This window comes from Harpia harpyja, chromosome 11 (genome assembly GCF_026419915.1).
Source record: "Harpia harpyja isolate bHarHar1 chromosome 11, bHarHar1 primary haplotype, whole genome shotgun sequence".
Lineage (NCBI taxonomy): Eukaryota > Metazoa > Chordata > Aves > Accipitriformes > Accipitridae > Harpia > Harpia harpyja.
The window spans coordinates 10028586-10041694 of record NC_068950.1 but is presented as its reverse complement, the minus strand read 5'-3'; the positions used below and the strand labels follow the sequence as shown (position 1 = coordinate 10041694).

General features: G+C 42.3%; 1 protein-coding gene across 1 annotated transcript; it reads left to right on the top strand.

The window, feature by feature from the left end:
• Nucleotides 1–104: 104 nt before the first annotated feature.
• LOC128148104 (torsin-1A-interacting protein 1-like) lies at nucleotides 105–12687 on the top strand. The gene is made up of 6 exons (XM_052801570.1): nucleotides 105–524; nucleotides 821–889; nucleotides 4787–4906; nucleotides 6242–6298; nucleotides 8953–9012; nucleotides 10099–12687. The coding sequence occupies exons 1-6, from the start codon at nucleotides 134–136 to the stop codon at nucleotides 10899–10901; spliced, it is 1500 nt and encodes a 499-aa protein (XP_052657530.1). The 5' UTR covers nucleotides 105–133; the 3' UTR covers nucleotides 10902–12687.
• Nucleotides 12688–13109: the final 422 nt, after the last annotated feature.

Here is a 13109-nt window from a genome sequence, read left to right as displayed (position 1 = left end):
CCCGCCGGGAGGCGGCGGCAGGCTCCGGCGGCGGCCCCGCTCCCTCAGCGGGGCGGGGGGTGACGGGGCGGGAGGGGGAGGAAGGGGCGGGGGGGGGGGGTTGGTGGTCGCGCGGGGCAGCGGCGCGCGGGCCATGGCGGGCCGGCCGCTGTACCACGTGACGCCGCGGCGCCCCCTCCGCGCGCAGGCGGCGGCGGGCGGCGACGCGGCGGAAGCGTCGGGCGCTGAGCCCGCCCCGCGGCGGGAAGTGAGGTTCGCGGAGCCGCCCCCGCCGCGGGAAGGCGGCAGCTTCAGTCTGACGCGGCGCGGAGAGGCGGCGGCGGGCGGCCGGGGCAGGGGCCGGCGGCGGCGGCGCGGCGGCGGGGCGGCAGCGGGCAGGATGGTGGGGGGCAGCGATGGGCAGGCTCCCCCGGACGCCACCGAGCTGAAGCGTAGGCGGAAGAGCCCCCGGTTGTCGGCGGCGCGGGCGGAGGAGGCCGAGGCGGAGGCCGCGGTCGAGCCCGGCCCCGGAGGGGCGCTGGAGGGTGAGCGGCGCGGGCGTGCGTGCGCAGCGCCTCGCGGTGGATCCCGCGGTCGAGGGCGCGGTGGGGCGGCGCGAAGTGGGGCGGGCGGACTCGCCCTCCCCCGCGGCCGCCCTGCCTGCGGTGTACGGAGGCAGGGGCAGCCCGGGGGGGTGCCGTCCCGGATAGTCCCGCGGGGAACACCGGGGTGTCCCAGTGAGTCTGAAAGGGGTGTTCGGTGCTCTTGGAAGGCTGGAGGCGGGTGGGCTTGGACTGAGCTGCCCGGGCTTGCCGCGCCCTTCACCTGTTTCTCGTTTCAGGAGACGAGACTCACTTTGGGAATCCAGACTCCTTGACTCGACCCCCTATAAAAGCATGTAGATCGGCAGGTAGGTGTTAACTCGGAGAGGTTACTGTGCATGGCACTTGCAAAGGTGCCGAAAGGCACAAGACTGGCGCAAAGGGAGTTTATTGGGTTTTAGCTCCTTTGCAGGTTTTACCGTGGTCCTGGCGTACAGGTGAGGAAATCCTGCTGCGGTTTTTATTCCCTGCATAAGAGACGAGGAGTCCTTCTCGGCCTTCCAAAAGGATCGGTGCATGTAGAGCATGCTGAAGCCAAGCCCTGAGGTGGCTGTTTTACCTAGTGCATCATTTGGAATAGTATTTTTTCACAGCATTAAAATGGGGAATAACTGATTGTACTACCACTGCTTGGTTTTTAAAGACTGAATTTAAATAAAGTATCTTGAGCTGCAAAAATAGGTCGCTGTAAGACTGTGCTCTGTACAGTGAGCAACATTACTTGTGGGGAAGTGCATAATTGGGGCTTGCCTGTCCTTTCTCTGAAGCACCAAGCATACACTGGTACTTGCTCTTGGACGCTGGGCTGGACAAGCTGTTGTGTTAGCTCTGCGTGGCACCTTCTTGTTTCTTTAGTTGATGAAAACTGTATCCTTCTCAAAACTTTAGAGAGATGCTGACTTTGTGTAATACAGTCACGTGGCTTTAGCCTGTCATTCTGTCAGAAAGCTGCAAGCAAATTGTATTTCCTTCCCTTTTAGTCTGTTGGTCTATTTTGAGTTGGACTGTATACAGTATTAGTATGTGGCAATTCTCAGATGGATGAGTTGGGCTAGCCTGAGACTAGTACCATTCCCATCAGTATTCTTGTGACAGGGCTGTTGCCAAGCTCTTTTGTTACAGCTGCAGTGCATGGCCTTAATTATGTGGCATTGCCCTTAAAAAGGGCTGCCAATATTATGTTTCAGAAGGAAAATTTCCAGGAGGTGTGGAAAAATCTTATCTTGAGGGAGGAGGAGAGAGGTTATGAGTATTTCCTTGGGAAAGTACAAAGGTTTATCTGTGAAAAAAAGCTGTGGGAAGCTGTTACTTCCAAATGATGGCTAGCAGGTACTAACATGCTTAGTATTTTAAATGTGGTTGGGCTGCTTTAGGAGGTACAGCTGAGTGTTTTGGGGTTTTTTTAATATAGATGTCTCTAAAAATGAGACTGGGGGAGAGATGTCCTCCCCCCACGTCCCTGAGCTCTTAACAGCGGTATTTGATTATAGTCACAGCGGGCGTAAAAGTATGATGTTAAGAGACCCAAATGCTTTATATAGAAGCAAAGGAGTAATTTCCACCTTCACAGTCTTCCTGCCTGTAGCTATATGGTATTGGGTTTTTTTCTGCAGAGTTTAGGGGAGTGCAGGGTCTGTGGGGCAGCAGGACAAGCAGGGTGGATTTTTGTAAGGACGTAATTGTCATGCTTCCCTGAGAGCAGTGTGGAAGCAAAACCACAACTTCAGAAACTGGTTTCTGGCTTCTGCTTAGAGGTTTTAAATATAGATTAGGAACTTGCTTCTAGAGCTAAAATGCTTTAAGAGTCTATAAACACTGCCTTGAATCAGGCATCTTCTAGATCAATGAGCTAAAGATACATGCTAGCAATCTCTGTTGAAGTTGTCTTAAAGTACGCAAGTAGAGTGTATGACTGTATGAGTTAAAGGAAGGCGCTAGGTGTTCTGGGCACTCAAGTTTGTGCTGCCTGTAGTTGCAGTGGAACATTGCAGCAAGTGTGTTGCAGGCTTATCTCTGTGTTGAAAAAGTTTGAACCCACAGGGACAGATATGTACTACACTTAAAACAACAAGTTCCACTGTGTTAAAATAGTGGCTTTATATTTTGGTTTATAAACCTGTAGTTTATGAACTTGCAGATTTCTAATCCCTTTGATTAAACCAGTGTATGAAATGGGGATAGTAAGAAGATCACTCTCTTTTGGCAGGTGACTGTGCAGTAGGTGGCTGGCTAAGCAGATTTAAGGTGGATTGGAAAATCCTCACTAGCTGCCTGGGAGGCAGGAATGATCCTTTGGGTAGGAGGCTTAAGGCCTTGTAAGGAAAGAACAGGCATGTCTGGACTGGAATTTTTATATATTTCTAGGGAAGTTAAACTTCATAAAGGGGGAGTTTACTTTTCTCTGTAGGGGATGCCATATGTGCTGTCTGCTTGCACTAATACTCTTCCTGTTTGTGATACCCACTCTTACAGAAGGTGCTGATTCACAAGCTGTCTTCATGTGAGAAATGAAGTTGTATATATTTAAGTCTTTCCTTTTTACAACAACTTTTAAGAATGCTTTGAGAGCCATAGAGTACTGATTGATGCAAAGAAGGGGAGAGGAATTAAAAAGTATGGACTGCATGAGTAGCCCTTTTTAGATTTATAGATCTTTCTGGTCTTGTGGTTTACTAGCCACTGCTACTAGTGAGATTTTCCTTGCAAAACCTCAGTATGTAGTGAAATATTATGGGTATGTTGTTTGGCATTCCTGAAGGTCAAGTAATTTGGTGAGTATCTTCATTCTTAGCTTGGTGGGAAATCAGTCACTTAACAGCTTTTTAGGATGGTTTTGAAAAAAATATAGTATCCCACTCGCTATGTGCAAATGCTGTTGTACCTGTGACTTAACATCTTAATTTAAAACTTACAGTTGTCTCCCTTGTTTGTGTTTTGGGTTTTTTGTTTTTTTTTTCCTCCCTTGTATGCTTCACATACAAGGGCACGCTAAAGCTGCCAGAACATATTAGAAAAAGGCTGTTTTCTTTCTTTGAAGTAAAATTAATGAACACTAGGTGGCAAGCTGTGCGTTGCCCTCATGCGTATGGTAAAAGAGCTATAGAAACACATTAAACCCTGGGAGAACCCAGTACTGTTAAAAGAGTAATAGGGCCCAGTGTGAATGTCACAGAGAAAAAGTTTCACCAATTGTATTCTTCCCTTTGCTGTTTCCTCTGCTTATGCCTTTCAGCTTGATCGCTGTTGTCATGGTCTCTGTTCCACAGCTGTACTACAGCTTTCATGCCATACCTGAACTTTTTTCACTCCCCCACTGTGTCCCGTCCATCCCCCCCACTGAATCTGAGCAACCATGTGGTTGCACTTTATCCTTTCAAACCTCTTCTCCTGGTGTTCTCCTTTTGACTGGTTTTCCAGCCCTGACCTTTGCTCTGCAACTTCTGTCATCTTACAGGGCTTTATTCTTTCTAGCTAGTAACATTAACTAAGTAGGGTTTCAGTGTCTGAATGGCTGTGTAATTTGGTAAACAATCTAAAGGTGTTGGTGTAGATTTTTCCCAGCTGCCTGAGAAGATTAATTAGGAGCATAGTTGCCCTAGATTGCCATTATGGTTAATGAGAGAGAGAAGGAGACCCAGCTAAAGGATGGCTTGGACTACATAAAAAGGGGATTTATGTTCTGTATTTGTTTTTCTCTCTCTTCCCTTCTGCCTAATGCTATGGAGGACAGCACAATTATTGTTTGCAAATTGTGTGCCCAAAGCTGTGGGAAAAATTCTCTTTACTCCCATGCTTGTGTATTTAAGAGTTTACACTGAATCCCTTTAGTGTAAGGCATTTCTTGGCTGTTAGCATTTGGTGTCTTGATGTCTGGCTTGTTTTTTTTTTTCCCAAGTGTTTTTAAGCCAAGGACTCCTAAAAATAAAACAAAAAAAAACCCCTAAAAAAAAGGCGTGTGGTGGTGTAGACAGCTATATTTGTAGTGAACTGAAATTTACCATAAGCTTTTCAAGTCTTAGTTGCTTTTGGTTACAGTTTAAGAAAGTAATTCTTGGGAGATCACAACTTGAAAATCACTGATTTAGATCATGTATGTTCTGAAACTATGTCTTGGTCCTTCAGTTTTGTGATGCTATGAGCACAAATGATACTGCACCTATACCAATTCTTTTTTTCTTTTTTTTTTCCTTTTTGCCTCCTGATAGGCAGTTCTTCAATTTACTTTCTTCAAGAGAATCCAATAAAGGAAAAAGCAAAGTCTTATGACAGTAACGAACCCGAGAAACCAGCAGGGCATCAACCAAACATTTATACACCGTTAAAAGGTAACAACGCTAGTTTTATCAGTACCTTCTCCATGTAACCTTAGTTCATGTACTAAATGATTGCTTAAATGTGCTAATATGACATTCTTTCAGTTTGGTGACAAAAGGGGCAGTTGAGTTGAAATCCGAATGGATGAAGAAGTTAAAAAAAAAAAAAAGAAATTTTTTCAGGGTGTACTCTTGCCCATGAGTCAAACTAAAACTGATTGTAGTATGACAGTCATCTGCTTGGGTGTAAAACCTTAAAGTTCAAGAAAGCGGAGTTTTAAACTTTGATAAATACATAGCTGTCTGTTTTTTGAAAAGCAAAACAAAAAGATGAGTAGTATCAGAGAGCAGATCTTTAATTGCCTCAGGCAAAGCAAAGCAAAACTGTTCTTTTTCTAAAAGATGAGTTACTTTTGACTTTAGCAGGGGAAAGCTGACTATACCAAGTGATTTCAAAGCAAGGGAGCACTTTTTCTGTTAGTTGCTCAAGATTGTACTCGGTATGTGTTACAGAAGTGATAGGGAAATACAATGACGAGGAAAATATGGGATACTTTTTAGCCCAGCAGAAGGTAGTTATGTTATGACACATGGTTTGAATACATCCAAATAGATACATTAGGTAAGGGAGGTTTTTAGGAGAGCTGGTAACTGGTCAGAGAGTGAGGTAGTAGCTTGTGTTCATTCTGTCACTAACAGTCCTTATCACACAATGTTTATGGGAGAGCACTGAAAGCAATTGTGAGCACAGACTGGCAAAACACGGACATGAACCAGGTAGCTGAGATGTGCACAAGAACACATCTGTGTCCGTCTGCTGTTTCCTAGGTGCACATGCAGGCGTTTTGCTCAGGCAGCTAAGAACACGCCCATGTTTGCTGGAGTCCCCCAGGGCTGATAGTTGAGTTGCTAAGGTGGTAGCTTTACACTGTTTATTTTTGTTTTTCCCTCCTGCTGAATAGTTTTGGTTTCAGAAGTGAAAAGTCTGGTACCCTCCATTAGTAATCAAGTAATGCTCCTAATTTCCCATCCTTTGCATTTTATCATTATTGCATTGTTACTCTTTTAAAGAAAAAATAGGAAGGATAATTTTGTGTCATATTGGGAAAAGCAAGGTGAAGGGCCAAATTAAGCCCTTTCTATTAGATAATACTAGTTTTCTCCATCTACAGAGGGGTCCAAGAGGCTGTCGTATGGCGCAGGCTTGGTTTGGCAGCACAGCATATACTCCTCCCCTAATAGCCTTTGAAGATTTAATAGAAAGAGCTAAAAGAATGTATGGCTTGTCTGTCTTATTCTGACCTCTGATGTGATAGGCAAGTTCTTTCATTTATGCTTTGGTTTCAGAAAGAAAGGCTGACTTCCTTGAGAAAAATCAAGAGCACCACTCAACTACATCACAGAGTAAGTAAAAAAATAGATACCTAGTCTTTCCCTGTAATTAAGTGAAAAGTACAGAATTCTTTTCCTTTCCTCTGCTTATGGTTTTTCTTGAGCCCTGGGACACTCTGTCTGGGAAGGTGGAAAGGGACCCAGGACGCAAATCCAAATGGAAGCTGGAGAAGGCAGGACATGCCAGAGCCCTTTTATGAGGTTATTCAACTTGCTGACCACAGAAAATGACCCACTTTTTCTTTTTTTTTTTTTTTTTTTTTTTTCTTTTTTGGCTGGGTTAGGAAATGGAGTTGACTCATGGGACAATCAGTAAGTGCAGGGCATGTACTACTAGTAGCATTGGGGTGAGCTGAGGAAGGGAACAAAACCTTCACCTTTTGGTAGCAGTGAATGCTAGATTAGTTTGTACATACCACGTTCCCTTCTAGCCTTTCCCTGAGTAATGGTGGCCTGCTATGATTGAATTAGTTGTCTTACACTTCTGGAGGGGAGCAGCATTTTTCTTTGCTGGTAAACTCCAGTCTGTTCATCTAATGACCAATTCCTTGTGTTTCAGATTTTTATCTTTGGTTGGTTTTGTGGATTTGTTGGTTTGGGGTTTTTTTCTCCTCTTGGAAGAGTACTTGAAGAGGAAAAATAAAAGTTCTGAATTCTTAGTAGCCTTCTGTTCTTAATGTCTGGGCACTTGTTTCTATCCTGAACAGGTATAGCTAAACAAAGTCTTGTAAATCAAAATTCAGTCTGGAGAACCTGGGGTAGGTTTGTTTGGGGTTTTTTGGTGGGTTGTGTTTTTGTGGGTGTGTGTTTGTTTGTTTTGTGGGGTTTGGGTTTTTTTTGTTGGGTTTTTTTTTTTTTTGAAAACCACAGTGCCTTCTGGAAGAGAAGCTCGTCTTGTAGTAGCTGCACATCTGTGAAATGTCTTTGAAAAATGAATTGATGCTGGGAGTTCTTGCTAGTCTGGTGCTTTTTCTTTCCTGTCCCAGAGGTAATAGGTGCTGCAGGAGTGACCAGTTTGGTGTTGGGTGAAGAACTTCGGAAAATCACTTGAAAATCTGAAAGCTCTAAGGTGTCTGCCGGAGTTAGGCATTTTGAGTTAGGCAAGACAAATAATGTGCTTGGCCTTTGTGCAAATTGTGTTGTAAATAAGGCAAGATTCTTAGGTAGGATAGGATCTGTTTTTAGACTGTTTATTGAAATATTTTTTCCTTTAGGGTATGAATCATAGCTGTCTCCTAAATATGAAACCTAGTCTCTGCAAATAGGGCTACATTGTAAAATATTACAGAATTGAAGTGATTTTGATCCGTTAACTATGAGAAGACTATATAAGCTTAGTTACAAGCTCCATGTCTGTGCCCTATTGGGGTGGGGGGTTGAAAATACAGAACAGTGTAGCTCATTAAGCAGTTAAGCACCGGCTTAAACCAGAGCTGTTTTTAGCACCTTCTGTGATTTACATTTATACAGAAACAAGGTTATAGGATTTATTTTAGTGTTTTTGAAATAACTACTGCAGGGTGTGTTTGTTCAATTTATTCTCAATAGTGCCATTGACAGTATCCTGATTTGGTTATATATTATTAAAGAGCCTTGAGCTTTGAACCAGTTGCTGTAGTTCACAAGGAGCCAGAAATTCTCGTGTCTCTTTAATTAACTGACTAAATGCAGAAAACATGCTGACCAATAATTGCACTGTATATATTCATACTGGTCTCTTGGGAAAGTTGTTCATAACCCTCTTTTATGGATAATGTCTCTTGTACTTTGCTGTCTGAGCCCATTTAAATAAATAGACCAAAAGTATATTTTGAAGTTGAAAGCTTGCATTTTGCTTTAAAAGCACAATTCATCCCAAGAAACTGACTGCTGATGAAGCAGGCCTCTGACCCAAGCTAGATGGAGAGGGAATATGAGACTATGCCTTTAACATACTGCTTCGCTTTTGCTACTTACGTCTTGCATTATGTTGTTTTTCTAGTATTTTTGTGTTAATGGAGCTTCCATTTTTCTGTCCTTCAAATTCTTGAGCAAAATCAGGAAACTTAACTGGGACATGGGATCCTTGTGCAGAAAATAACAAGTTGTTAAATCTCTGCTGTTTTGTCATCTTGTACTTTAAATGCCTCCATTTTTATTTGTGTAACTCTTCAAGAGTTAAAAATCTTCCGGGGTGATTTGTGATAGGTTTGGGACTTGTGCTTTTTATGCAAGATTCTCAAGATGGCTTAAGAACTGACATTTGGCAAATAGCGTATATGGAGAGTTGGTCTGCCAGTTGAATGGGACTTCTCAGGCTAGTAATAGTGGTGAATGTGTCATTTTCCTTGCTCAAGACTAGCCTTGCTTGAGCATGGGAGGGTGTATGATGCAGAAGGGAACAGAAAGCCCCAAACTTGATACAGCCTTACCCGGGATGAGGTCACAGCCTCACCTTTGCTCCTACTTAGCAGGCCTGCATTCGCTTCAACAGGGTTTTATGCAAGGGTGCTTTAACCTTCCTGTAAGCTTCGTAGAATTTTGTATGTAAAAGCATAACTAAGAACAGCTTTTTGTTGAAAATAATGTAGTTTGATTTCAACTCCCTGCTAAATTCCCCACTGGAAGATTGGTTATAATTGTTGTCTTAGTATTTTTCTCACGTTCCTTTCTTAATCTTTTAACAGGCAGAACTAAATTTCGAGATCAGTCCAGTATAGGGAAGCAGTCACAGCCTTTGGCCACAAGTAAGACTTCTGCTTTCACTTCTATTTCATGCTTGTGTTACATTTAACCATTTTCATGCCTGTCCAAGTACTCGATTTCCTGGTAGCTGGTGTTAAACTGAGGGTCCTTGCCGGAACAGATGACTTGCTTGCTAGGGCATGTGTTTTCAGCACGAAGGAAGGAAGGAAGGGTGTTGTATAATAGGTAACAATTCCACCTGAATTTAAGGTCTTCCATCTATAGTGTTTACAAGATTTGCTGCAAGATTAAAACTGACGCAGACCTAGTGGTGTTCTTATTTAACAGTTGTTGTGTTGCTGTCCTGATAAAAATTAGGATATTAAAGGTAGCATAAGGTATAAAGTTCTTTCCTGTTTCTAGGGTGGTTGGTATATTTTGTCACTGATTTTACTGGGAACAGAATCGAGCCTTATGCTCGTAGTAGGTCAAACAAGTGTTAATTTAACTGTTAAAATACAAAACCAAATCAAAATATCTGATACTCTATATGCTTCCTGTGCACTGTTTGCTGTGTGTACTCTTTGTGAAGCTGACTGATCCAAAGACCACAAACGTTTTCTAATAGTGTTGATCACTAGTGTCTGAGATGCAAATACTGCTGCAGAAACTATTTTCATCCTTATGGGGACAGGGAGGAGAAATAGCAACACAGAAACCATTCTGGTGATGCCAGGTTTTGTATAGGGCTTTTTCTGCAAAGCCTAAATGTAGGGAAAAGCTTGACTTTTTTTCAGAACCATTTTAAGCTCTTAGTTTGGATTTGATTAAATAGAATGGAGTATTGATAAACTTTAAGAAGAGCTCCTTTTTCAGAAGAATGTCCAATTGCTTAGTCAAGCTGGCAATGCATAAAAATGTCCTTTTTTTAACGCTGTCACTTCACTGAGTTGCTAAAGAGGTTCAAGTTGGTTTTGGTTGTTTTTTAACTAGAAGATCTTTATGCTCTTCAACTACTGTACCAATAGCTTGAGAGTGGGATGAGAGTTCATTGAATTCTACTCTTTTCTCTTATTTTCCTCTGGCTTGTTGACTTCTGACTCCTTTTAAAACATTGTTTTCTTCCTGTTTGCTCCTCCTTTCAATAGATGATGGTGAATCGCAGAGTGGATTTCACAAAAGCTGGACTTTGATACTGGTTCTGTTAATTAGCGTTCCATTGCTTTATGTCCTGTGGAGTGGAATGCCAAGTCTTCTAGATGCAACTTTGTCAAGTAGAGATACTCAAATTTTGGAAGCGTTTCGGGCTCGGATGAAGAAACTAAAAAATACTTACCAAAGTCAGGACCCCAATCTGTGGAAAAGAACCCATGTGTTCCTTGAGAAACATCTTAATGCTTCCCATCTGCATTTGGAGCCGGCCATCTTACTGTTCACAGCTGGCCAGGAAGCTGAGAAAGCGCTGAGGTGCCTAAGTAATGAGATTGCTGATGCTTTTGCCTTCTCCCAGAATGCTACTACAATCAAAATTAATGGGGCAGACAAAGCCATATTGGATAGTGACATTGTCAAGCTGGAGGTAGATAATGAGCTCAGCTCTGGGTTCAGAGAAGGCAAGAAGGTAGCAGTGGTGCATCGATTTGAGTTACTGCCTGCAGGCTCCACCTTAATCTTTTACAAGTACTGTGACCATGAAAATGCAGCATTTAAGGATGTGGCTCTTCTGCTGACAGTTCTCCTGGATGAGCAGTCCCTAAGAAAGAGCCTCACGTTGCAAGAAGTTGAGGAGAAAGTCCGGGATTTCCTCTGGGCAAAGTTTACCAGTTCAGATGTTCCTAGTTCTTATAACAGCATGGACACAGATAAGCTGAGTGGACTGTGGAGCCGTATATCTCATCTTGTGTTGCCTGTTTGGCCTGAAAAGGGCCTCCCTGTGGAGGGATGCACATAAAAGTTACTGGAGAGGACTTGGGAAAGGAGGATGACAGAAAATGTATGTTGCAATGGCTGAACAGGGAAGAACTTACTGTGGCTGCTGAGCTCAGGCAGCATACAGTCCTTTCTGTGCAGAGAAATTCCACCAGCTGCCAGGGTTGTTTCTGCTAAAGTAATGGGACTTCTCTAAATCAACTGCAGAATGTAAGCAAGGAACTTGCTGGTTGTTGGTAAGTTGTGTTCAGTGACTTATTCAGGCTTGGTGTCCTGGAGCTGGAAGTAAGTGTCCACTAGTGCAGAACCACGCATCTGCTTCTGAAGCTGTCTTGGTGCACTATTGGCTTTGTTATGAGGATCCTTTTCTGGTGGTGCATAAAGCTGGTATTGCGTTTGACAAGGTAATAGGATGCAAAAACATCACCTTCATCTGCCAGAATTGCTTACTTCTAACATAAGAAAAAACATAAACTGAAAAAGATAATAAGGTGATTTGAGTCTAAGCACAAGCTTTTTCTTGATCCATCTGATCACAACATAGATGTTAGCTGTCTCTGGTGACTTCTAGAAATGGCTAAATTGCTTGAAAGATTTGTGACTTGTAGAGAACCTTTCAGCAAGCATTTCTTCCTTAGATGAGCCTGCCCCAGACAGTTCTGGAGAGTGAGAAAAGCCAAGGTACAAAGGATTGCTTAATGTTAGTTGTGCTGATGTCAGTTAAATAATCCCTCAGCACCTCTTTGCCTCGCTGCTTCCAGGAATTCTCTGCTCTTTGTCAAAGTTCTGCAAGTCTTAAAATTTGGGGGGAAATGATAAAATGTCAGCTCTGTGTGTGTACTATCTCCTTTCCAAACAAAACATTAGGAAGACATAGGTTATTTCTCATTTTAATAAGATAATTATTTTTGCATCAAGAGATTTTATTTATTTGTGGTATTCGGTATCCTAGAAAAATAACCTTTCTTCGTGTGTCTGCATATAACCTGCTTGCTGTATAAGCTTCTAATGAAGAACAGATTTGCAATGCATGTTTTTAAAATACTTTTTTTTTTTAGCATGCCTCATGCTGAGAATCCCTCACAGCAGACTAAAAACATGTACTTGTTTCTATTGTAAGTATTTTGTGTAAAAAAAAAAAAAAAAAAAAACAAAAAAAAAAAGAGAGAATTGCAGCACTTCCATTTCATTGCTGTTACCGTATGCTCTTGAACTGTTGGTCCGTGTGCATTTGGTTTTATTGCATATGAAGGAACATGTGAAGACTGCTCTCAAATTAATAGGACGTTTTCTTATAACAGCTGAGAGATTAGTGGCTCTTGGACCCATCCTTTATTCACAAGCCCCTTGAGCTGTCCTGTTGCAAAAAGTCCTTCTTAACCAGGAAAACCTCTCGAGGTGCTGGAGCTTCTGGCTTTGTGCAAGCAAAGGTTTGGGGTGTTAAGTGGAATGGACCAAAATCACCTTAAGCATATAGAACACAGTATGAGAAACACAGAGCTGTGGTTGCTTAAACCAGAGGTGGATTCATTCTAACCACTGAGGGCCAGCAAAGGGTAGTGCTTTTTATTTTAATGGGAAGAAATATAAACAGTAAAAAGACATGGAATTGCTGCTGTTCTGGATGTTTAAGGATAGCTCAGGAAGGAAAAGATGGCATTTACATTTTGGACATTTCACTGGACAAATGCTTTTTGAAAAAACAACTGTGACTTATTTCCAGGTGTGTCCTGATAGCATATTTGTTTGTATATTATGTAAACTATTTTAGTAATCATTAAAAATAAATATACATGTTTGTTTTATAAGCTGTTTTAATATTTGCCCATTGAAGTGGTCAGACTTTTTTACATGTTTAAGATTGTTCCTTTTACCTTTGACCAAATACAGACACCTAAAATACAACCTTTTGCAAAATTTAGAACTTTTTAGAGTGGAGTGGTAGATACTGGGATGCAGATGCATGTATTTGATAATATCAGGGCTTTTCTCTAATAGGGAACAATTCAGGAAATTGTAATAGCTCTGAATTGTCTTTTACTTGGTGTTCTTGTACTAATTCCTCAGTTCTGATTTCAGCTGGAACTAATGATAAGATATGGTTCACTTGTTTCATTAGTCTGACACAAGAGTCAGCAGCTGACAAAAGGAATGACTTCATTCTTGTTCCACTCCTAGCTGCATGTTCCTGTACCTCTGCTGTTGCAAACTAGTGCACTGTGAACTGACT